Raw genomic sequence first — 26,018 nt, forward strand, 5'->3', positions numbered from 1 at the left:
GAGATTTCCATGGATACCAAAGGAGGAGAGTTTGGTGAGCAGAGCGGGGTGCCAGACCGTATCGAAGGCACGTGAAATGTCAAGGGAGACAGCTCTAATTTCCTGTTTGGCGTTGAGGACCTCCATCCATTGTTGAGAAAGCAGAAGCAGCATGTCCAGAGTAGAGTGACCAGGTCTGAAACCAAATTGATGGTCAGAGATCAAGCCATTGGAGAAGAGGAAAGATTTCATATCTGAAGCAATGATGGATTCCATGACTTTGCTGATAATTGGGAGAAGGCGATTGGTCTGTAGTTGCTAGGATCTGTTTTTGCACCTTTTTTGTGCAAAGTGGCGATGTTGGCTGATTTACAAGCAGATGGCAGATGACCTTGAGCAAAAGAGAGGGTGAAGAGAACAGAAAGAGGGAGTGAAAGAGCGGAAGAACATGATTTTAGGACCCGTGGGCTGATGCCGTCAGGACCAGTTGTAGAATCAGAGTCGAGGGTTGACAGAAACTTTTCCACCTTGTCAGGAGGAAAGGACACAGAGTCCAGGAAAAGCTGGGTACGACTGGGTATGGTGGGTACAGAGAGGGATGGGTTTGGGACACAATATTTAGAGGCAAACACAGAGTTGAGGCATTCAGCTTTTTCACGTGCGGAGTCAGCCGTGTAGCCGTTTGAGGTGAGGGATGGGATGGAGGGGGAACAAACACCAGAAACAGATTTGACCAGACGCCACCAGGATTTGGAAGAGGGAGACAGATAAGAGAGTTCGGTCTTGAGAACGGTGAGATATTGTTTCCTGGCTCTCCTGAGGGTGGACACACACTTGTTTCGGGCTTTGTGAAAGGAAATGAGATTTCCTTCCGTTGGATTTGCTTTCCAGGAGACGAAAGCAAGTTGTTTCTGGGCAACAGCCTCACCACAAGATTCCATGTACCATGGACGGGAGAAAGGGTATGACACCTGAAGACGAGATGGGATAAATCTGTGCATGAGAGAGAGCAATTTACTTTGAAAGAATTCCCAGGATGAGTTTCCTGTTTGGCAGGCGGTAGAGATGGGAGACCAGTCCAGATGATTGATGGCTGCTTGAAGACTGTGCCAGTTGGCCTGAGTGAAATGCCAGACTCGTCTACGCTGAGGAGGCTCTCTGAGAATAGTCAGAGGGATGTCCACTTTAACAAGCACATGATCAGATGAGCCGATTGGAGCAGAAGAAGAGCAGCAGACATTTTCAGGGAAGTTAGTCATAACCAAGTCCAGAAGAGAAGATGCTCCGTTGACTGAGATCCAGGTCAGGAAATTGACAGATTGTGTCAGTCCCAGTGAGTCGCAGAAGTCCTTTGCTGAAGAGCCATGGCTGGTGAGAGAGGTACCCACACCCAGCCAACTGGCATGGTGACAATTGAAATCACCACATATGAGGAAGAGAGAGTTGGGATGGGTAGATAGAAGTTGGTCCATATTATCAGACAGCGAGATGCAGATGGAGTCATCACTGTTTGGTGGACGGTACAACACACATATGAACAAAAGGTGGGAGCGAAGGGGAAGCCGTAGCCAAAGGTATTCCTGGGGGTGAGGTGGAGAGAGGGCAGTGGAGGGTGAGTGAGGAAGAGAGTTTTTTTATAAAGATAGCAACCCCACCTCCAGGACGAGGCTCAGGTCTATCATACTGGAGGAGGGAGTAACCTGGGAGAGATACCAAGGCATCAGAGACATCATGAAGGAGGAAAGTTTCTGTTAAGCAGATCACATCTTGTTTGTCAGAAGCAACCTGTATGGAGAGATCAGTCAAGTTTGAGCGAAGGCCCCGGATGTTTGAGGTCCATACCGTTAATGAAGAGGAAGGGGGAGCATCGGATACAGAACAGGGGGGGGGGGGGGGAGGGGTAGGGTAAGATGTGGAAGAGGAGGAAGAGGTAGGGAGAGCTGTTGAAGGTGTGTCAGAGATTTCAGAGATTTCAGAATAGCTTGGAGAAAGGGAAGAATGGGGCAGACAAAAGGTTTGATGGAGATTGGGTGAGGCACAGTGAGGTTTTATTTGAGGAGGGGGAAGAGCGAGGCAGAAGTTTGCGGGAGATGAAGGTGAAAGTTGGAAGGGGGAAGAAGCAGGGAGGATGCTTTGAGGAGGAGGGGTGAGAGGGGAGTCTAGGAGGGGAGGAGCGAGGGAGAGTCTCGGAGGGGAGGGGTATGGGGGGAGTTTAGGAGGGAGGGGAGGGAAGGGGCAAGGGGGAAGATTTGAAAGGGATGGGTGATGGGGAAGATTTGGAGGGGAGGCGCAAGAGGGTAGATTTGGAGGGGAGGGGTGATGGGGAAGTTTTGGAGGAGAGGGGTGATGGGGAAGTTTTGGAGGGAAGGGGTGATGGGGAAGATTTGGAGGGGAGGGGCAAGGGGGAAGATTTGAAAGGGATGGGTGATGGGGAAGATTTGGAGGGGAGGGGCAAGGGGGAATATTTTAAAGAGATGGGTGATGGGGAAGATTTGGAGGGGAGGGGTAAGGGGGTAGATTTGGAGGGGAGGGGTGATGGGGAAGTTTTGGAGGGGAGGGGTGAGATTGCATTTTGAAAAGTGTACGATTCATGGGAAACGAACATTTTTTGCAAAATGAGTGGTCGAGGGTGACCGATAAGGGGCTGTCACGACACGTGACCCCAGGCAGCCAATGGAGGCCCGTGGAACGTTCGAGTGGGGGGGGGGGGGGGTCGTGGGGGCTATAAAACCGGGCCCGGACCCCCGCTCTCTCTCTCTTGCAGTCGCCCCGATCTCTCTGCCTGGACTCCCTGCACGTGCGCTCTGCCTCGCTGACCTTGAGATACGCTCCTTGGATTCCAGCTACGTGCACGACCGTGATCAACGCCCCTGCCACGAACATCCCCGGCTGTAGTGTCCTGGAGTGGGAGCGATCCTTGGGGGTCTCCCCCAAACGAGCCCGTCCAGGCAAACTGCACGAGCGGCCGCGCTTTGGGCGCATTCCCCTCTTCCTTCCCTTCCCGAACGAATCTGAGGGCCCTTGTCTGGGACCGTAGGTAAGGCCGTTAAGATTCTTCGCTGTGTCCTTTTCCTGTGAATATTGTACATTGTAATAAATCCTGTGCTTTGTTTCCAACCTGGCCGTCATCGTCCTTTCACCATTGGCCTAGCATTGCACGAATTAAAACCGCTCGATCGGGTTCAATAGTGTTAACGGCACGAGTTACGCGACGCACAACCACTCGGGCATTCAATACCAGCGTGACTCGTGCGAGGTTCAGTCCCCGTTCTCACGGCTGCGTGTGTCGAAGGTACTTGGGTCGTGACCGTTAAGCCTTCCACGCGTAGCTGCGGGCTCGGCGGCTGGAATTGCTTAGCAATCCGTCCACCACGAGTGTAGAGTGGGTGGCGGCCTCGTGGACTCAGAGTTTGAGGGGGAGTAGGGCTTAACCCCCCCTTAGTACGCCGACGAACCCGAGATCCGCAACAATATTTTAGGTAAACATAGGCCAAAAGGTCAACATAGGCCAAATTTCTAAAATACTCAATTTTTATCTGATTAACTTAAAATTTGAAGACGACTTGCACATCTGGTCACTGAATTCAACTAAGTATGTTTGAGGTCAACATAGGCCAAAAGGTCAACATAGGCCAAGTTTCTAAAATCCTCAATTTTCATCAGATTGACTTGAAATTTGAATAGGATTTACATATCGGCTAACTGAATTCAACCACCCATTATTTTGCAGAACATAGGCCAAAAGGTCAACATAGGCCAAAAGGTCAACATCGGCCAAAAGGTCAACATAGGCCAAATTTCTAAACTCCTCAATTTTCATCTGATTAACTTGAAATTTGAAGAGGATTTGCATATCTGGTCACTGAATTCAACCAACAAGTATTTTTGAGGTCAACATAGGCCAAAAAGTCAACATAGGCCAAAAGGTCAACATAGGCCAAAAGGTCAACATCGGCCAAATTTCTAAAATCCTCAATTTTCATCTGATTAACTTGAAATTTGAAGAGGATTTGCATACCAGGTCACTGAATTCAACCACCAATTATTTTTTAGGTCACCATAGGCCAACAACTTATTTTAGGGATTTGGCAAGTATCGTGCCATGCAAGGCATATTTCTTGTCACTTGCCGGAAAAGATTCCGGCAAGTATGTTGGTTGGTTGGTCTGTCTGTTTGTGCGCAGTACTACATCTACATCGTTGCACATAGCATCGCCATACTTTACACACATATTTGTCTTGCCCTGGAATAGACTGTGCCCAATTTTTAACTCTCTCGGCCCAAGGCCTCCATTATGAGGTCATAATTCGATAATTCGACAAGTACAAAACTTCATCCAATCAAGATGCAATTTCTTGAGCGCCATGTCGGCATAAATTGGTGGAGAAAAAAAAATAATTAATGACGACGTCATCGGTCGGTCACGTGGTTCGGCCGCCATCTTTGAAAAACCGAAAAACTGCACATCTATATCTCCGAAAGTGCTGAATAGAAAAAAAATTGAGACAAGGCTCATTGTAAAGAACTCTCCATGGGGAATAAAATATGCTAATGATGATGTCATAGGTGCCTCCATTATGACGTCATAATTCGACAAGTACAAAACTTCATCCGATCAAGATGAAATTTATTGAGCATAATCTAGGAATAAATTTGTTTAGAAAATAAATGATGACGTCATCGACCACGTGGTTCGGCCGCCATCTTGAAAAAACCGATAAACTTGATCCAAAAGGGCCGATAAAAAAAAAAAGTACATTCCGGCAAGTTCTCGGTCTCCGACCGATTTTTCATTTGTTTGTCCGTTTGTCTGTCTGTGAACAATATATCTCAAAATGTTGTAGACGGATTTGGACGAAACTTGGTGGAGAGGTTGTGTGTGTGACAAGAACGAATCGATTCGATTTTGGTGAATATCTGAATATAGATTCAGATACGAGAATTATTTAATTTCTATGTGATTCTTGACCATTGAGCGATAGGGCTAAAACCAATACACAGCACGATATCTCAAAGTTATGGATGGTTTTGGACGAAACTTGGTGGAGAAGTTGGGTGTGTGACAGGAACGAATCGATTCTATTTTGGTGAAGATCTGGATATTGATTCGGATACGATAATTATTTACTTTTCAAGCGATTCTTCACCATTGAGAGATCGGGCGAAAAGTAATATATAACATGATATTTACAAAAGTTATGGACGACTTATGACTAAACTAGGTGAATGAGCTGGTTAGGTGACAAGAACAAGCCGATTAGGCCTATCTTTGAGATACAAAACAAACTGTTCAGCCTGGCAGAGGTATGTGCTATATCAAGTGCCGTTCTAGTTTTTGTTGTTTTCATCTCAGAGGTGTCTGGATAATTTCAACATCTCTTCAGCTTCATGGTTGTGACAGCATCAGTATCCTGGTTTTAAAATACCATTACACTCAACCAGCATCTCATGTGTCTGTTTTCTTCAGTGTATTTTAGTCGAGGACAACTTCCATTGGAAGGTGGCCAACAGCACCCTCATCCACAAAATCGGTGTCGAGACATATACTCAGTGAAAAACTGGCCAGCGTGTTTCCCACAATAAGCGAAGTAATGGTTGCTGAAATCTATAATTGCTGCTGACATTGTCTATAATTGTATAATCCATAATTGTTGTTTTAATCTATAATTGTTGCCACAACTCTAGACATGCTGCTTCTCCTCTCGCAATAAACACAGGCCCTAAATCTTAAATAGAATACCAAGGATCACTTTATGTCTCTCATGAACAATGATCAGGTTGGCACACAGCTCTGCTCGCTACCTTCTGCCTGTGACATTCAAGGCAGGCTTCATACCTGGGTTGCTGTCTTGTTCATGCCCATAAACAGCATGTAACTTTTGATGGCATCATATTTGCCCTCCCTCTGGAGGTTGGCACCGCGAACCCATTACCTTACAAGTTTAATGGCATCATTGTTTCCTTGGAAAAAATCTACCATTTTGTAGATGACTCAAACTTATGTTAAACAGTTACACCACCTTTCCAAAAAAAAAAAATGCATTGGCTGCATCCTTCACAGGCGGCCTCCAAAAGATCACAACTTGTCTGCAGTCCTGCCCACCCCAATTTAAGCATTTGTGTAATTATTTCTCATTTAGTGCAAGACTTAATATTTTTGTATAAAATTTCTTTCACAAAAAACTCAAGAAATAAAATGTTCAAAATCAATGACAAGTAAAGAAAATTAGATGAATGAGTTAGCCTGTTTGTGTTACTATCAGAACATCTGGTCATGATGTAGGAAAACCATATTCAAATCCCATATGCCATAGTGTTTGTCCTTGTTGACTAGTTATTGTAAATTTTGTAAGTATACTGATATTTTTCTCCTGCAGGCGACTTATGTATGAGCTCCTCCATGAGTCTCCATGTCAAATCATGATCACAACCTTTGTTTTCAGGTGGGAACTCCAACTCTTACATTTTGGCACATTTTGTAGTCTTTTCCTAAATTAATGACTTTAATAAAAATTTATCTCTAATATGTTGTATTTTGTCGATTCACGATATGTTGTAATCACAGTTTTTCTTCAGCGCTATTTTGGAAAAGGTGGAAAACACTCTCGTAATCATCAGGGTTGTGCATGCATGGGAAGGACACTTGCAGGACGAAGTGAGATGAATTAATGTAAAAGGCAGATGTGGGAAGAAAAAAGGTAAAACACTAGAATGGCACTGGGTAGAGAGTATACCAGCTGAACAGTATACATTTTGTATCCAATGATAGGCCATATATGATAATAATAGGGTTAATGTTAAAAGTGTTAATAGGTTAATATAGTTAATAGGTTAATGTTAATAGGGTTAATAGGGTAATGATAGGGTTAGGAGTGGAGGAATGGTTGATCAGAGTAGTGATGGCAATGTACAAAAGAGCGCGCACAGCTGTAGGGACGAAGGACGGGAACAGTGGTGAGTTTGAGGTGAAGGTGGGAGTGCATCAGGGGTCGGTACTCAGTCCACTACTATTTGTAGCTGTGGTGGAGGTAATGGCTCAGAACGTAAAGGAGGGTTTACCGTGGGAGCTGTTGTAGGCAGATGATCTGGTGTTGATTGCAGAAAGTATGAATGGACTGAAGGAGAAGATGAACAAGTGGAAGGAATGTATGGAGACAAAAGGTCTGAAGGTGAATATCGGAAAAAACGAAGGTGATGGCAAGTGGTAAAGCATGTGGTGAGGTGGAAAGAACTGGGAAGTGGCCGTGTGCTGTGTGCAGGAAGGGTGTCGGAGTGAATTCCATTCAATGTACAATGTGTGCTGAGTGGGTTCATCAAAAATGTAGTGGTTTGAGAGGGTCATTAACCAGTGTGGCAGCTACATTCAAGTGTAAGGTGTGCACAGAGGGAGCTGCAGATGGAGGAAATGTTGAGTTGGATCATGGAGGCGGCATGAAGCTGGAAGGTGTGAAAACATTTTGTTACCTAGGAGACATGCTGAATGGAGAAGGTGGATCAGACTCGGCAACGGTTGGTAGAGTGAGATGTGCATGGAAGAAGTTTCGGGAACTGAGTGGCGTGCTGATGATGAGGGGAGTGTCGTTGAAGCTGAAGGGAAAGGTGTATGCTGCATGTGTGAGAAGTGTTATGATGTATGGGAACGAGACATGGGTAATGAACGTAGAGCAGCAACGAAGCCTGGAAAGGGTGGAAATGCGAATGGTTCGGTGGATGTGTGGAGTATCGTTGAGAGAGAGGAAGACAAATGATGAATTGCGAAAGATGATCGGAGTAGAGCCTGTGATTGATGCTGTGAAGAGGAACAGGTTGAGATGGTTTGGACATGTGTTGAGGAAAGATGAAAGTGACTGGTTGAGAACAACAACAACAACATGCATTTTAAAGGCCATTTTCCCTGCTAGAGCAGGGGTTAGCCTTGCGGTCCCCATGACAATCTTCTCCATTTTGCCCTATTTTCTGCATCTCTCCTTGTTAACCCCCTTGCCCGCATTTCTTCTTCCACCATCTTTAGCCAAGTCTTTCTCGGTCTTCCCCGTCTTCTACTTCCTTCTACATTCATTTCCATCACTCTTCTCAACCAGTCACTTTCATCCTTCCTCAACACATCACCAAACCATCTCAACCTGTTCCTCTTCACAGCATCAATCACAGGCTCTATTCCCATCATCTTTCGCAATTCATCATTTGTCTTCCTCTCTCTCAACGATACTCCGCACATCCGTCGAAGCATTCGCATTTCCACCCTTTCCAACCTTCATTGCTGCTCTACGTTCATTACCCATGTCTCGCTCCCATAAATCATAACACCTCTCACACATGCAGCATACACCTTTCCCTTCAGCTTCAACGACACTCCCCTCATCATCAGCACGCCACTCAATTCCCGAAACTTCTTCCATGCACATCTCACTCGAGCAACCATTGCCGAGTCTGATCCACCTTCTCCATTCAGCATGTCTCCGAGGTAGCAAAATGTTTTCACACCTTCCAGCTTCACGCCGTCTCCAAGATCCAACTCAACATTTCCTCCATCTGCAGCTCCCTCTGTGCACACCTTACATTTGAATGCAGCTGCCACACTGGTTAATGACCCTCTCAGACCACTACATTTTTGATGAACCCATTCAGCGCACATTGTACACTGAATGGAGTTCACTCCGCCACCCTTCCTACACACAGCACAGGGCCACTTCCCAGTTCTTTCCACGTCACCACATGCTTTAACACTTGCCATCACCTTCGTCTTTCCGATATTCACCTTCAGACCTTTTGTCTCCATACATTCCTTCCACTTGTTCATCTTTTCCTTCAGTCCATCCATACTTTCCGCAATCAACACCAGATCATCTGCATACAACAACTCCCACGGTAAACCCTCCTTTACATTCTGAGCCAGCACCTCCATCACAGCTACAAATAGTAGTGGACTTAGTACCGACCCCTGATGCACTCCCACCTTCATCTCAAACTCACCACTGTTCCCATCCTTCGTCCTTACAGCTGTGCACGCTCTTTTGTACATTGCCATCACTACTCTGATCAACCATTCCTCCACTCCTAACTTCCTCAATGCCCATGTCAATACTTTGCGTGGAACCCGATCGAATGCTTTCTCCAGATCAACAAACCCAAGAAACAACTTCTTCCTCTTCTCCATGTACTTCTCCTGCAACTGTCTCAATGAAAAGCACGTCTGTCGTTCCTGTTCCTGGTATGAATCTAAACTGCGAATGGTTCGGTGGATGTGTGGAGTATCGTTGAGAGAGAGGAAGACAAATGATGAATTGCGAAAGGTGATCGGAGTTGAGCCTGTGATTGATGCTGTGAAGACGAACAGGTTGAGATGGTTTGGACATGTGTTGAGGAAAGATGAAAGTGACTGGTTGGTTGATGCTGTGAAGAGGAACAGGTTGAGATGGTTTGGACATGTGTTGAGGAAAGATGAAAGTGACTGGTTGAGAAGTGATGGAAATGAATGTTGAAGGAAGTAGAGCACGGTGAAGACCGAGAAAGAGTTGGCTGAAGATGGTCGAAGAAGAAATGTGGGCAAGGGGGTTAAACAAGGGGAGATGCAGAAAATAGGGCAAAATGGAGAAGATCGTCATGGGGACCGCAAGGCTAACCCCCTCTCTTGCAGGGAAAATGGCCTTAAAATGCCTGTTGTTGTTGTTGTTGTTGTTGTTGTATCCAATGATCGGCCAGATCTGGACGCGGATCTGAACCAAAATATAATCGGTTTGTTCTCGTCACCTAACCAACTCATCCACCTAGTTTTGTTTCAAGTCGTCCACAACCTTTTGAAACATCATGCTATATATAATTTTTGGCTCACACTCAGTGTATTGGATCCGGATCCGGATCTTCACCAAAATCTAATAATTTGGTCCTTGTCGCATACACAACCTCTCCACCAAATTTTGCCTGAATCCATGCACAACTTTTTGAGATATCTTGTTCACAAAAAGACAAACAGACAGGGGTGAAAACATAATCTCCATCCTCCTTCGGTGGTGGAGGTAAGAATACACAAAACAAAAATTTTAACAATCCATTACAATACCATGTCTGTCAGAAAATGAAAGGAATGAAATTGTTGGACACCTTGAAGCAGAGTCCTCCATTAGCCATGTTGAAAGGCTCTTTTCACATGAGGAGATCAACTGTTTATGGCCTCGGACATTATCAAGCCACTGAATCAACAAGAGACATACAAAGACGTGGACGCCCCAGAACAATGACCTACTCAGGACCGATACATTTGCACGACCAATCTATGAAACGTTTCAAACTGCTCAGACAGAATATGTAAACACACTCCCTGGACTTTGCGCAGGTGAAGCGCCAATACCGTCTTTAGGCGTCTTCGTATTGCAGGGATACACCCTCGTTGTCATGTTCAGTGTCCAAGACTTGCATGGCGACATCCAAGCATGCCTGAAATGGTCAAATCAGCACATCTGATGAAGAGGGAATGGGAAAGTGTTATGTTCAGTGATGAATCCACGTTTCCCGTTGAAATACATGATGGCTATGCAAGAGTCTACAAAAGACAATGATTAATATGTCCCAGTCTGTGGTTATGAAGCTGCAAAATTTTCTGACGTGGAAGTGTCTTGATGTGGGGTGATATTGCTGAAACCCTTTGCATCAACTTGATCCTTATCCATGGTAATCTGACGGCAGATCAATACATCAATAAGATCTTACAGCAACATGTGTTGCATTCTGTTCAACAACATTATCCAGAAATCATCTTTATGCATGATAATGCTCCTGCTCACAGGGCCATTCGAACAAGGAATGTTCTTGTCAATGTCAATTCAAACGGCATGACACTCTGGCCGACCATCTTGCCAGATTGAAATACAATTAAACATTTCTGAGACATCGCTGATTGGTGATTGCTGCATCCGGACCTTGCCAAAACAGCCACAGACCCTCAATGAGCTGTTAATAACTGTGCACATGCTTGTTATAAGCATTGCGATTTACTTTAATCTGGACATCAAGGGATTTGCCAATGAATCAAAACAAGTATTAGGCGAAATGAGCACCCAGTATAACCCTTGCCAAGAAACTGCTTCTGCAGCACCAAAACTTTGGAAGAATATGGTATGTCAAATCAAATCAAAATGACGAGAGGACCAGTAAAGAAAAAAACAGGTCTTGAAGGAGTGGAGGGCTGAAAGAGGAAGAACAAGGAATAAAAGGGGTAGTAGAAAACCGAGAAGCAACCAACCTGTCATTATAAGACAATAACACATTGATGTTTCTTTGTGGGAGATGATGAAGATTTGAAGCTGCTGTGCCAGGCCAGAAGGGTGAGTAAGAGTCCGTTGAGGTATGGGCAAATATATTTTGGGCCATGACAATTTCAGATTTACTAAGTTTTTGTCACGATTGAGGAAGCCAAGTCTGCAGCGAGCATGGGAAGTTAGCTAAAGAATATTGTCCACTCAGGAGAGGCTGTGACTAATGCTGAGGCCCAAAGGCAGACCCTAATGCTGAGTGAATGAATCTCTATCAGTGGTTGATCAAGAATGGAGACATATGGATTTGCTTGATGAACTTTGAGAGGAAGAGGAGAGAATATGACATTTCCTGGCATTCCCTCCCCGCCATAGACCGCCTTAGACCCCGATTTTTTAAATATCGTGAACAAACTTGAGCAACATACCAAATATAATTTGTGCCAACCTTGGTCACAATCCCATCAGCGGTTTTGGAGAAGAAGTTACAAGTGTTTACGGACCAACGGACAGACGATGCGCCATCGCATAAGCTCCCCAGAACTACGATCCAGTTGAGCTATAAAATGAGTCAGCACATCAACTTCTATAAACAGTAGAAGGCCTTGGCCACATTATTTGCATCATCTTACTATAATTCACCAAATGTCTGTCTGTCCGTTCCCAGGTACTGCAAAAACGGCTGAACCGATCGCAACGATATTTTGGGTGGGTAATCCTGGGACCCCCAGGAGTAAAATAGGCTATATTGCTTTTCCAATTTCCCCAAACACGATGGAATAATATTTACCGATATGAACAGTGATATAGCTTTTATTGAAATTCTACAAATACTGTTTAGATTTTGATGACTTGCATGTGATATGATTTAACGGATGTTTGTATGAATCGTTTAAAATATAAAAAGCCTTCAATTTCTGATATTTTGCCTTTTCATTTGGGCCTCCCAATTGAAGCCCCGCCCGTAGGTCACCGTTGCAAGTGACCTTAATGGAGGCTTCAAATATCCCAGCCCAAGTTTTCAGTCCTTTAAAGTTGGTTGTATGTGAGAATCCTAAGTGAATTGCACCACCCATGTTTGTCCGCTGGAAACACAAAAACGTGCATCTAACAACTACTCAAAGAGTGCATCTAACAACCATCTAAAGGTGGTTTAACAACTACTCAAAGACATGGTCTTGGAAGCGACCGAGAACTAACCACATCAGCAACATGTTCAACGTAGACTTGATTGCCAAAAGGAATGGTAGTTATGACATCCGAGGGGACATCCACTCGCACTTGGGGCTGCGAGCTAATAAGCTGGTGGAGCCGACGTGCAGGGAAGGCATCTTCAGTGCACACATACACCACACCTGTGATGGAAGGGTACATGTTCCCTCAGAGAAGCTGGCAATATTAAACTGAAAACAACGTTTGTAAAATAGGTACTTGGAAAGATACATCTGAGCACATACTAAGCATGCACATGCCAACTGTTTGTATGAGGACTGCAAGTGCAAACACACGAGTGGGTTGCGAGCCAAACACAAGCCAAATGTTCTGATTGGCTGAATGAACTTCTGGGCAAGACATCTATGTCACCTGATATTTCTGCCAAATGCAACCATTTCGCTACCAAGCAGGCAGGAGATGACGTTTACCTCATGCTCGTAATATATAAGTTTAACAAGACTCGTGACAATGAAAATAAAATAGTAATAACAACAAACACATTTATGCATGAAAGATTACTGAAGAGGATCTGAGGCATAAATTCTGATGTAGTCTCCACAAAACATACTCAACAAGAAAGAGCAATCAGAGATTGCAGACCCTCGCCAGGACGTGTTTTTAGTAGTTTTTAATGCTTTTGTGTTGAAACAAATATGGCAGCCGAACCACGTGACTGCTGACGTAATCATTATTTTATTTTTTTCTCCACCAATTTATCCCTAGATGACGCTCAAGAAATTTCATCTTGATTGGTTGAAGTTTTATACTTGTCAAATTATGACGTCATAATGGAGGCACCTATGACATCATCATTAACATATATTATTACCCATGGAGAGTTCTTTACAATGAGCCATGTCTCAATTTTTTCTGTGCAGCACTTTCGGAGACAGAGGTGCAAAGTTTTTCAGTTTTTCTGAGACGGTGCCCGCACCGGCGTACCACGTGACATATGACGTCATAATTAGCATTAAAAATTCTACAGGAGGTGCATATATGGTGAAAATTTCCTGTCAATCAGACCAACGGTTGCAGAGAAAATCATATTTATTCTGTGCGGACAAAACAAACACACAAACAGACTCAAATGCAATACCCTCTGCTCTGGCGAGGGTAACGAGAACGGCACTCGGAAGAGCATCTGCCAGGCTGAACAGTTTACATTTTGTATCCCACCAATTGGCTGGATCTAAGTCCAGACCTGAACCCAAATCTAATTGGCTTGTTCCTGTCACCTAGCCAACTCATCCACCAAGTTTTATCATAACTCGTCCACAACATTTTGAAATATCGTGCTGTACATCGTTTTTGGCCTCGTCTTTCAATGGTGAAAAATCACTTGGAGATTTAAAAAATTGTCGGATTCGGATCTTCACTAAAATCGAATTAATTCATCCTTGTCATGCACTCAACCTGCCCACGATGTTTTGTCAGAAACCGTCCACAACTTTTTTTTAGATATCCTGTTCACAAACTGACAAACAGACAGCCGGGGGTGAAAACATAGCCTCCATCCACCTTCGGTGGTAGAGGTAATTACCTGCTCACTATGGTCACTGACCTGTATAAAATGAAGGGATGGCTGGAGTAGCTAGGGGGAAGCAGAAGAACAAAGAAACTTCGGGCGTTCATTGCAATTTAGTTTTTAATTCCTCACTTTTTGTTTGGTTAGCTATATATCTTCCTTTGTAATATAAACTCAATATTTATTTTAAAGTTTGTCATAATTTTGGGGCATGTGCTCATTCCCAAAATGCAACATTCATAATGGAAGGGAAGACATATCGAAATGTTTTTGAGTTAGTTGGTACGTATTCTTGTTCTATTTCCCTTCCTTTTCATTTACACACATATTGTCTATGGAGTTAAGTTCACTCGCTCTAAATGTACTTGATACATTCGTTTAAAATTGCGACACACTCATTTACTTCCACAGAATATCATTTCGTACATCTGTTGTACATATTTCCTGTATAAAACCAAAGGAATATTTTCTCTATGGTGAGGATCCCATATACAAATTAATGACATTTTGCCCAATGTCTAGAATGCCCTTGTAAAGTCATGTAAAAGCACATACAACAACAACATCATGCATTTTAAGGCCATTTTCCCTGCAAGAGCGGGGGTTAGCCTTGCGATCCACATGACAATCTTCTCCATTTTGCCCTATTTTCTGCATCTCTCCTTGTTAACCCCCTTGCCCGCGTTTCTTCTTCCACCATCTTTAGCCAAGTCTTTCTCGGTCTTCCCCAACCTCTACTTCCTTCTACATTCATTTCCATCACTCTTCTCAACCAGTCACTTTCATCCTTCTTCAACACATGACCAAACCATCTCAACCTGTTCCTCTTCACAGCATCAATCACAGGCTCTATTCCCATCATCTTTCGCAATTCATCATTTGTCTTCCTCTCTCTCAACGACACTCCGCACATCCACCGAACCATTCGCATTTCCACCCTTTCCAACCTTCGTTACTGCTCTACGTTCATGACCCATGTCTCACTCCCATAAATCATAACACTTCTCACACATGCAGCATACACCTTTCCCTTCAGCTTCAACGACACTCCCCTCATCATCAGCACGCCACTCAGTTCCCGAAACTTCTTCCATGCACATCTCACTCTAGCAACCGTTGCCGAGTCTGATCCACCTTCTCCATTCAGCATGTCTCCAAGGCAGCAAAATGTTTTCACACCTTCCAGCTTCACGCCGTCTCCAAGATCCAACTCAACATTTCCTCCATCTGCAGCTCCCTCTGTGCACACCTTACATTTGAATGTAGCTGCAACACTGGTTAATGACCCTCTCAGACCACTACATTTTTGATGAACCCACTCAGCGCACATTGTACATTGAATGGAGTTCACTCCGACACCCTTCCTGCACACAGCACATGGCCACTTCCCATTTCTTTCCACCTCACCACATGCTTTACCACTTGCCATCACCTTGGTCTTTCCTATATTCACCTTCAGACCTTTTGTCTCCATACATTCCTTCCACTTGTTCATCTTTTCCTTCAGTCCATCCATACTTTCCGCAAGGAACACCAGATCATCTGCATACAACAACTCCCACGGTAAACCCTCCTTTATGGTCTGAGCCAGCACCTCCATCACAGCTACAAATAGTAGTGGACTTAGTACCGACCCCTGATGCACTCCCACCTTCACCTCAAACTCACCACTGTTCCCGTCCTTCGTCCTTACAGCTGTGCGCGCTCTTTTGTACATTGCCATCACAACTTTGATCAACCATTCCTCCACTTCTAACTTGCACATAAGTTAGAAGCATCTAACTTGCACATATGTGCATGTAAAAGCACATAGATGCCTCTTATTATCAACGCCACCAAAGGTGGATGGAATTTATGTTTTCACCCTTGTCTGTCTGTCTGTGAAAAGGATATCTCAAAAAGTTGTGGACGGATTCGGATGAAATTTGGTGGAGAGGGGTTGGGTATGTGACAAGGCCGTATTATTAGATTTTGGTGAAGATTTAGATCGACATCTGGATCCGAGAATTTTTTATGTGATTCTTTACTATTGAGAGCTAGGGGAAAAACGATGTATATCACGATATTTCAAAAATTGGGGATGGATTCGGACAAAACTTGGTGGACAGGCTGGGTGGGTGACAAGGACAAATCGATTCGATTAGGTGAAGATCCAAATACGGATACGAATTAAAAAAAATAATTAAGTGATTCTTCACCATTTAGAGATAGGGCGAAAAACGATATGATATAGCATGATATTTCAAAAAGGTGTGGACGATTTATGACAAAACTAGGTCGACGAGTTGGTTAGATGACAAGAACAAGCCATTTGGATTTTGGTTCAGTTCCGAATCCAGATCCGGCTTATCAGTGGGATACAAAATAAACTGTTCAACCTGGTGGAGGTATGCTCCCTACCAAGTGCCATTCTAGTTATTGATTTCCTGCTTATTTTATATGTATGAGATACAAGCTCTTTCATAAGTTAGTGGGGGACATTTTTTTTTTGTGCTATATGCAAAATGAAGAATCTAAAAGAGCCACAAATTCATATGGATTTGTAAAGTTTGGTGAGATAGGACCTGCTCAAGATCTGATTGGTTGGTTATGACCACAAGGCAACCCATTTTTAAATCAGCTTTATAGAAGACTAAGTGATACAAATCAAAACACAGACCTGCACCCAAGCCTCCATAGGCCGGAGGGTACTGTACAGACAGACTGAGTTGGAGGCAAATCTGTGTTTTTCCAGAAGCACTCTCGCCAGCAATTTCGATAACCCCAAGTGTAGGAAGACCACCTTTCAGCCAGCTATTCAGTACAGGGCAACCCAAGCTCAGTCGTTGTGTTTGTGTCGGAAATGGACAATCACCAAGGCTCATCTGCAATGCTGAGGAGAGAAAGATTCCTATTTTTACAAAAAAAAATCCTTCATAAAATTGTACAAAACCAAGGAAATGGACATCAAAAGGAAGGGGACAAAGGAGGCTGAAAACATCAAATACATATCAAACTATGATTAAATGCACACATTTATACCAATACAAATTTCATGCTTAGCTGCCAAAATATTCTCAAAAACTCGTGCGTACATAGAATTATAGAGGCAAAATTTCATGTTACATTCGCCCAAATACTAGTTCCTTAAACATAGCCCAAGGTTATGTGAAGACCCCGAAGGATTGCCAAAATTCATTTTTCTTGTTAAATAGATGTATTTCTCTGTTAATGCAATAAGAAAATTCGTATCAAAAATACGGAACCGGAACCAAAAATAAACACTTTTAGAGTGAACCTTAGAGAAAGCTAGGTGCACCATTCATTACGTTAACTAAATTAGGGAGTTAAATCAACCATACATCCAAACACCAAGAGTTTATTCTATGCTGATGATCTCTGTATTGCATTCCAGGATCAATTATAAATTGATCTTTTTTCTGAAATAATTATTTGAGAAAGTGAAGCAGTCCCTCACTGATGCACTTCCTGGATTAACTGACTATTATGCCACCAACTACTTGTGGGCTAAGCCAGAGAAGATGCAAATCAGCGCCTTTAATCTTAAGAACATGGATGCAAACCAAAAGCTGAATGTCCGCTGGGATGGGAGAAGGCCGACTCACAACCCAAAGCCAATTGTTACGGATTCGTCACTTCCGTTGTTGTGGTTTTCATCCACTTGAAACATTTCTGGTTCTATGTATGATTATTATTATTGTTTGAGGGAAATAGCCATTATTATTGTCAAAAGGTAAAAAGGTTAATGTTAAATGAAACAGGAAACCGGATCGGGAACCGGAAGACGAAGAAGAAGAGGTGAGAGAAAAAAGAAGGCGGAGCAAAAGTCGGACAAGAAGCTGGTTGCTTCAAGCTCCGGAGCGAACGTTGTCGAGCAAGAGTCATGAGTGAACTTTGGGTTTCCTGGAAAGGGATTCCTGCGATAGGTGTTATCGCTGTGACTGATCAACCTGTGTGGTCAGGTTTGGCGCTGGATTCTGAGGAATCCTCGTCGGGTCGTTGCGTCTCAAGTCCGAGCCGTCAGCCATTTTGACTCGCGCGCTTTGCTCATCGCGAAAGGTCTTTGCTTCGCGTCAGCCTTTTTCACCATTCAGACGTCTGTCTGGGATGTGTGTGTGCAACACGGATTTTGAAGATTAATTTGCGGTTCACCGACTGTGAACCGTGAACGTTCATACCTGGAGGGCGCCTTTGGATTTCCCATTCGCCTTGAGTTTGCCTTACGCAGTTTTGGACCGCGTGACTCTTTGCGCCGCTTCGGCCGCCTACGCCTTTGTGCTGTTTTGGCGGTGTGACTGGGCCCGTCATCTGAACGGGGTCCGGCTTTCGATTCGACATCGCTCTGACGATTACTGGAAGGAATCAACTTTGAGCTATAGAGAAATTGGGGAATGCTCTTTTTTCACTCACTTGGAGCACAGTGAGTTATCCTATACTAGCTGATGGTACCATCATAAGATCTGTTGATTGTACTTTTGATTGCTATTATTGTTGTACCGTTATTCTTGTGTGAATTTTAATACAATATTTGTTTGTTGATAACAATTGGTGTGGTTTCACAATCGATTTTTGACACAGAATAATGCATTTTTCTGCCGTGGCTCCTCTCGGGGCTCGGAGGTACACCGTGACCAGGGGGTCGGGGAGGAGCACAAAACACAATATATAGTGCATTCAGAAAGTATTCAGACCGCTTCACTTTTTTCACATTTCGTTATGTTGCAGCCTGATGCTGAAATCGTTTAAATTCATTTTTTCCCTCATCAATCTACATTCATTACCCCATAATGACAAAGAGAAAACAGGATTTTAGAAAGTTTTGCAAATTTATTAAAAAGAAAAAACTGAAATATCACATTGACATAAGTATTCATACCCTTTGCTATGACACTTGAAATTTAGCTCAGGTGCTTCCCATTTCTCTTGATCATCTTTGAGATGTTTCTACACCTTGATTGGAGTCCACCTGTGGTAAATTCAATTGATTGGACATGATTTGGAATGGCACACACATGTCTATATAAGGTCTCACAGCTGACAATGCATATCAGAGCAAAAACCAAGCCATGAGGTCGAAGGAACTGCCTGCAGAGCTCAGAGACAGGATTGTGTCGAGTCAAAGATCTGGGGAAGCCTACAAAAAAAATCTCTGCTGCATTGAAGGTTCCCAAGAGCACAGTGGCCTCCATAATTCTTAAATGGAAGAAGTTTGGAACAACCAGGATTCTTCCTAGAGCTGGCCGCCCGGCCAAATTGAGCAATCGGGGGAGAAGGGCCTTGGTCAAAGAGGTGACCAAGAACCCGATGGTCACTCTGGCTGAGCTTCAGTGATCCTGTGTGGAGATGGGAGAAACTTCCAGAAGGACAACCATCACTGCAACACTCCACCGATCTGGGCTTTATGGCAGAGTGGCCAGACGGAAGCCTCTCCTCAGTGAAAGACACATGAAAGCCCGCTTGGAGCTTGCAAAAAAGCACCTAAAGGGCTCTCAGACTGTGAGAAACAAGATTCTGTGGTCTGATGAAACAAAGATTGAACTGTTTGTCTTCCGTCTGGCCATCTTGAGGAAGTTGACCAACTCTAAATGGGGAACCGACTCAGGAACCATACAAAGTACTGCACTAGCCTTGTGCTATTCAGCAGCGGAATATTCTTGATCTGTTTGGTGCCATTCCTCACATGCCAAGAGAAGATGGATGCAGACCTCAACATGGCATGGACAGCTATTTCTGGTTGCCTTAAACCAACACGTGTGAACGACCTCTATTTGCTATGTGATATTGCTCCACCTTCGATCAGAAGGGCAGTCTTTTCGGAGTGAAAGAACCAAGCAGGAGCCTGACTCTTGCCATCCACTCTTTCAACATGAGCCAGCAACCAAGAGATCTATGTCCAGGAATCATTTATTTCAAGCTGTTCAACCCGTGGATGGTAACCCCACAGCTGCAGAATAGATGCTTAGTGAACACACCTGCAATAAAGACCTCACAAGCTGTCATGTGACCCTGAGGAGTCCCTGCCAAAAGGAGCCATGGCCAATCTGGCTGTGTCTCAATTGCCTCAGCACTGGAGTTGGACGTTGCAGAGCCCTTATGAAGAAGTGGGGATATAATCAAAATGGTCCAACCGATTGTGACCCTGGAGAGGCTTCTCAAACAATGGAGCATCTCCGAGATTGCCCTCTCTTACTGGAGCCTTGCGGACCAGATGACCTGAAGGTTCTCTGAAGGCTATTTTATTCTGCCAATTTCTGAGCTGTATCTCAGAGCCGGCGATGACTTTCAGAATAAAAACTTGCATCAACAATGTGAATAGAAAGTTTGCGGGGTTGACATAAATTTTTGACCGTGACCTAAGTTTTAAGCTCATGACCTAATGATAGGCATTTTAACATTTTTCACCACAACTCAACTTAGGTTTATCCAATCAGAATGAAACCGTCCTCTCTAGATAGCCGAGAGCAAGGCACATTTACCCTTAATTTACATATTGCCATTTGAGTTAAAGGTTGAAGTCTTACACCTCTAGGAGTACGAAACCATCATTTAGGTTTTTCTACCTTTTTCTGCCAATGCCCAAACTGTATCTCGGATCCGGCTGGGACTTTCGGAATGAAATGCATCAAAAATTGGGAAATGGGAATAAATAATATGCGTGGTTGAATTGTTTTAATCTTGACCTAATTAAGGTCATGGCCCATTTCGATTTTTTTTTTTTACGTTTTTCACTATAACTCGACTAAGGCTTGGCCGATTAGAACAAAATTACCCTCTTTATCTCCAGATAGCCTGGACTCTAGAGTAAGCCACATTTATGCTTAATATACATCATACCCCTCCGAGTTAAAGTTCAAGGTCAAATGACGGTCTGAAAAGAAAACACTGTGTTTTTGTCATTGATCAGTTTTGCCAACTGATTTATGATTACCAACAACTGATTTCTAGCTCCCTTTCCACCTGCTGCACACGGCCTATTGGCCTTCCAATATGTTCTTGCATAATAATAGTGCATCTGCATTGAAGTTATGCACTTGATATTTGATTAGTGTCATTGACCTACTTTTTTGAGATTTGAGAAAATACCTTTTTGATCACAACTTGAACAATTTTCCTCCGATTTTGTTATGAGATTTTTTTTTGGATAGATTGTAGATGGGGACACATTTTCTTAACTAGCACTATCCCTAAATGTCGATGGTCGTCATATGGTGGTCCGAAACAAATATGGCCATCATTGGATCAATATGACCAAGGGTAAGTCACAGTTCATCGCCAAGGGTAAGCCGGGGAAGGCCTACCATTGGTGATCACAGATATCTAGTTGGTTTATGTTCGTGGATGTACAGTATTCTATAATGGCCTGGCAGGATAGCCTTAAGCCCTAGACAGAGGTATGCACATTCGCATCTGAGCTGTCTAGCCTGGGTTTGAATCTTAGCCTGGCTACAAAGTGAGGCATCAATGTGTGAGATGTCCCTCAGATGGGCTTTAACTGTGCATGCTGTCTGCCAGCATTAGTCGATGGGTGTTAACGATTCCACCGTGTCCTTTACGAAGAGTAAGTGAGCTATCGCGAGAACACTGGCCTCAATCCAATTTCTTGCCCCGACTGCGGGGAAGGGAATGGCAAACCACCTAGCTAACTTCATCTGCACCCCCAACTCTCTGTAAAGAGTATGATACATCTCAACGTATCATCATGTCATGTCAATAACAAATTATTCCTATATTTCAAGATGATGTCGCTTGTCTACTTAATTGATGTGATTAGGCTCCAGATTTAACCATTTTGGAGTTAAAGTGAACAGGTATCCACTCGACATGTTTTGTCCTTTCAAACTAGCAATCGTGAGCTCTGCTCTCAGAGGGAACCTTGAGCAAGGGGAACAGGCTCATTACAGAGCGCAGTTCAAAGCTCGGGGATCAGGATTGCTCTAAAATAGTAGCCATTCACCACAAATGCCACATTTGTCACCACAACCAGTGGAACATCCCAACAGCGGTGTCTACACAGACTGCGCTTTCCATAATGTGCCTCGACTGGCTAGTTTTACTTCAGCAAAAAAAAAAACACAGACAGAAAGACAGACAGACAGACAGACAGACACACAGACACACCTCTTCTGCGTAGATTCACACTCTGGCATCTTGCATACTAGTCTGACAGACAACAACAACACAACAGGCATTTTAAGGCCATTTTCCCTGCTAGAGCGGGGGTTAGCCTTGCGGGGCCCATGACAATCTTCTCCATTTTGCCCTATTTTCTGCATCTCCCCTTGTTAACCTCCTCACCCGCATTTCTTCTTCCACCACCTTTAGCCAAGTCTTTCTCGGTCTTCCCCATCCTCTACTTCCTTCTACATTCATTTCCATCACTCTTCTCAACCAGTAACTTTCATCCTTCCTCAACACATGACCAAACCATCACAACCTGTTTCTCTTCAGAGCATCCATCACAGGCTCTATTCCCATCATCTTTCGCAATTCATTATTTGTCTTCCTCTCTCTCAACGACACTCCGCACATCCACCGAACCATTCGCATTTTCACCCTTTCCATTCAGCATGTTTCCTAGGTAGCAAAATGTTTTCACACCTTCCAGCTTCACGCCGTCTCCAAGATCCAACTCAACATTTCCTCCATCTGCAGCTCCCTCTGTACACACTTACACTTGAATGTAGCTGCCACACTGGTTAATGACCCTCTCAGACCACTACATTTTTGATGAACCCACTCAGCGCACATTGTACATTGAATGGAGTTCACTCTGACACCCTTCCTGCACACAGCACACGGCCACTTCCCGGTTCTTTCCACCTCACCACATGCTTTAACACTTCACGTTAGTTATTCCGATATTCACCTTCAGACCTTTCGTCTCCATACATTCTTTCCACTTGTTCATCTTCTCCTTAAGTCCATCCATACTTTCCGCAATCAACACCAGATCATCTGCATACAACAACTCCCATGGTAAACCCTCCTTTACATTCCGAGCCAGAACCTCCATCATAGCTACAAACAGTAGTGCACTTAGTACCGACCCCTGATACACTCCACACCTTCACCTCAAACTCACCACTAATCTGATATAGCATACTAGTCTGATAGAATGGAACATTTTTTGGAGCAACCTCTTTGATATCGCAGACCACCTAGACACACATATAACTAACTTACTGTTGCCCAAAATATTTACTCTGGTTCACCGTTTTCTAGTCAAGTTCAAGTGCCTTAAAGTTTTATCGAAAAAAAAAAAAATTGGTGTTTTCTGAAATTCGTTCATATATTTTGTCCAAGGTTCATGGAAAAACTTTACTCTCAAGGGTTTCGCTCTCACAAGACTTCAACATAAACATCACAGTGAGATTCCTGCAATGCAAATAAAAAGTGCTATATATATGCATTTCAAACTTGGCAAAGTATATATTCCATGATGAACAAAAGTTACCTGTGACAGGTGGGAATGGACAAATTGCTGCTGCTACAGCTTTGTGCAAGTAGTGGATTTCAGCAGCGGGGAGTTTAGTAAGTCGCTCCATATCCGATACTGACATTTGTAAAACATCCTTCAGAAGTCTTAATTTTGCTGTGGAAGAAAGAGAAACTAGAAAAAATCTACAGATGGAATACACATAATCTCCATAGTTACCACAGCTTTTAAAAAAAATCTCATCAGAATGAGAAGTTGGTAAATTTTGAATCTGATTACTTTGCATAATTTTAATTTGAAAGTTAGAGATTAATATGAAATATGCAGGAAATTTTTTCAGGCTTTTTGAAATGAAATCCGAGAGTCGGCACACACATTGATAACGTCTATCCTAGGAACGGCACACACAAGTATGGGATAATGTCATTGGGAAAACCATTTAGAAAATAATTTCGGACTTTGGGCTCTACAACTATAAATACTTCTCCAATAATCCCAATATTCCAACCTTCTTGTAGGATCAACAAAGGAAATTCTTTGGCCAATGTCTTTCGTGAATTGGCTGGACAGGCCTGATGCTCAGCTGAAGGCGGCAGGAATTTTGAATTTAGCCAAGGTCCTGGCGATAATTCACCCACTCTTCGCAAAATATACCATTGTAGGAGCTATGCTCCAACGTAAATCGGAAGAATGGACGCGACAAAAAGCTGAAATTCGTCCGAGTTTCTTTATTAACTCAAATCAACTCGGGTACTCTCAAAAGCCCGTTTATCGGGCAGCAATATATATATACCCATTATCCCGGAGCGTTTGCCCGGGAAAGGCGAGAGGGGGCGTGCCCGGGCGTCCTGGACGAGGCCTGGCAAGTCGAGAGCGGGCATGCCCGGGCGTCCCGGACGAGGCCTGGCAAGTCGAGAGCGGGCCTGCCCGGGCGTCCCGGACGAGCCCGGCATGGTGATCGCTCCGCGTCCTCGGTAGGTGCAAGGCGATTGTGTATACCCAGCGGTAGCCGCGACACACGTCCCCCCAGAATCGACTTGCACCGGCAGGGTCAATTTAAGGGGGGTCCTGATGACCCGGCCGAAGCGACCCCTGGCGGGTCGTGGGGGGGGGGGGGGGGGGTCCGGTGTGGTGGTGGGCGGTCGAGTGGGGGGCACCGTGGACGGGGGGGCGGCCTCGCCGCGGCGGAAGGGCCAACCGTGGCGGTTGGTCGATGTCCACGTGCGCCGGCTTGAGGCGGTCCACCGCAATCCGGTCCGACCTGCCGCCGATGTCGATGACGAACGACTTGTCGTCCCGTCGCAGGACCCGGAAGGGCCCGTCGTACGGCGGACGGAGTGGCCCCCGATGTGCGTCATGACGCACAAAAACGTACTCCGCTGTGCGAAGCGCTGGGGGGACGTAGGACTGGGGGTCACCGTGGTGGGACGTTGGCACGGGGGCAAACCGTCGGGCGGTCTCCTGGAGGTCCGAGTGCTGGTGAGCTGCGGACCAGGGACTGGTAGCGTCGGGCACGAATTCGCCCGGGACGCGTAGCGCCTGGCCGTAGACAAGCTCGGCGGTGGATGCCCGGAGGTCCTCCTTGGGGGCCGTGCGGAGGCCCAAAAGGACCCACGGCAGCCGGTCGGCCCAACCGCCGTCCTGAAGGCCGGCCATGAGCGCGGCCTTCATGGAGCGGTGGAATCGCTCGCTCAACCCGTTGGCTTGGGGGTGGTAGGCCGTAGTACGGTGGAGCTTGACCCCCAGGTTGCGGGCGACCGCGCCCCACAGCTCGGAGGTGAACTGCGGTCCGCGGTCCGACGAGATGTCCGCCGGTGCGCCGAAGCGGGCGACCCAGGTGGCGATGAAAGCCTGCGCCACGTCGGCGGTGGTGGTGGAGACGAGGGGAACGGCCTGCGGCCACCTGGTGGTCCTGTCCACCATGGTGAGCAGGTGTGTGAAACCCCGTGATGGGGGGAGGGGGCCCACCAGGTCCACGTTGAAGTGGTCGAAACGTCGTTCGGGCACGGTGAAAGGTGCCAGCGGGGCCTGGGTGTGTCGGTGGACCTTGTCCTGTTGGCAGGCTGTGCAGGTGCTGGTCCAATCGCGGACGTCCCGTCGAAGGCCGTGCCAGACGAATCGCGCCGACACCAGCTTCTGGGAAGCTTTCCGGCCCGGGTGGGAAAGGCCGTGGAGGGAGGCGAAGATGCGGCATTGCCAGGTAACGGGCACGATGGGGCGAGGCTGGCCTTGGGAGACGTCGCAGAGCAGGACAGTGTCCGTGAAGGGGATGTCGGCCAGGCGGAGGCCCGTGTCCGCCGCCCGGAGGGCTTGCACCGTGGTGTCGGTGGTTTGGTCCGCCGCCATAAGCGCGAAGTCCACACCGAGGTGGACGGCGTTCGCGCTGGCCCGAGAAAGACAGTCGGCCACGGCGTTGTCTTTGCCGGCGACGTGCCGGATGTCCGTGGTAAACTCCGACACGGCGAAGAGGTGGTGCTGTTGGCGGGCCGACCACGGCTCCGTGACCTTGGCCATTGCGTAAACCAACAGCTTGTGGTCGACGGACGCCGTGAAGGGTCGGCCCTCCAGGAGGTGGCGGAAATGGCGAACGGCCAGGTGTAGACCGAGGAGCTCA

General features: G+C 45.3%; 1 protein-coding gene across 3 annotated transcripts in view; it reads right to left on the reverse strand.

The window, feature by feature from the left end:
* Positions 1 to 26,018, reverse strand: part of XRCC3 (X-ray repair cross complementing 3) — a 58,926-nt gene that overhangs the window by 21,213 nt on the left and 11,695 nt on the right. For 2 of the 3 annotated variants that reach the window (XM_068129179.2, XM_068129176.2), the window contains exons 2-4: positions 23,423 to 23,560; positions 16,628 to 16,840; positions 12,429 to 12,583 (exon numbers count right to left, since the gene is read on the reverse strand). In XM_068129179.2, the coding sequence (XP_067985280.2) occupies positions 12,429 to 12,583; positions 16,628 to 16,840; positions 23,423 to 23,560 (506 nt within the window). The remainder of the gene's footprint in view (positions 1 to 12,428; positions 12,584 to 16,627; positions 16,841 to 23,422; positions 23,561 to 26,018) is intronic. The other variant, XM_078784330.1, reaches the window with a different exon arrangement.

This window comes from Myxine glutinosa, chromosome 9 (assembly GCF_964187855.1).
Source record: "Myxine glutinosa chromosome 9, kmMyxGlut1.1, whole genome shotgun sequence".
NCBI classification, from domain to species: domain Eukaryota; kingdom Metazoa; phylum Chordata; class Myxini; order Myxiniformes; family Myxinidae; genus Myxine; species Myxine glutinosa.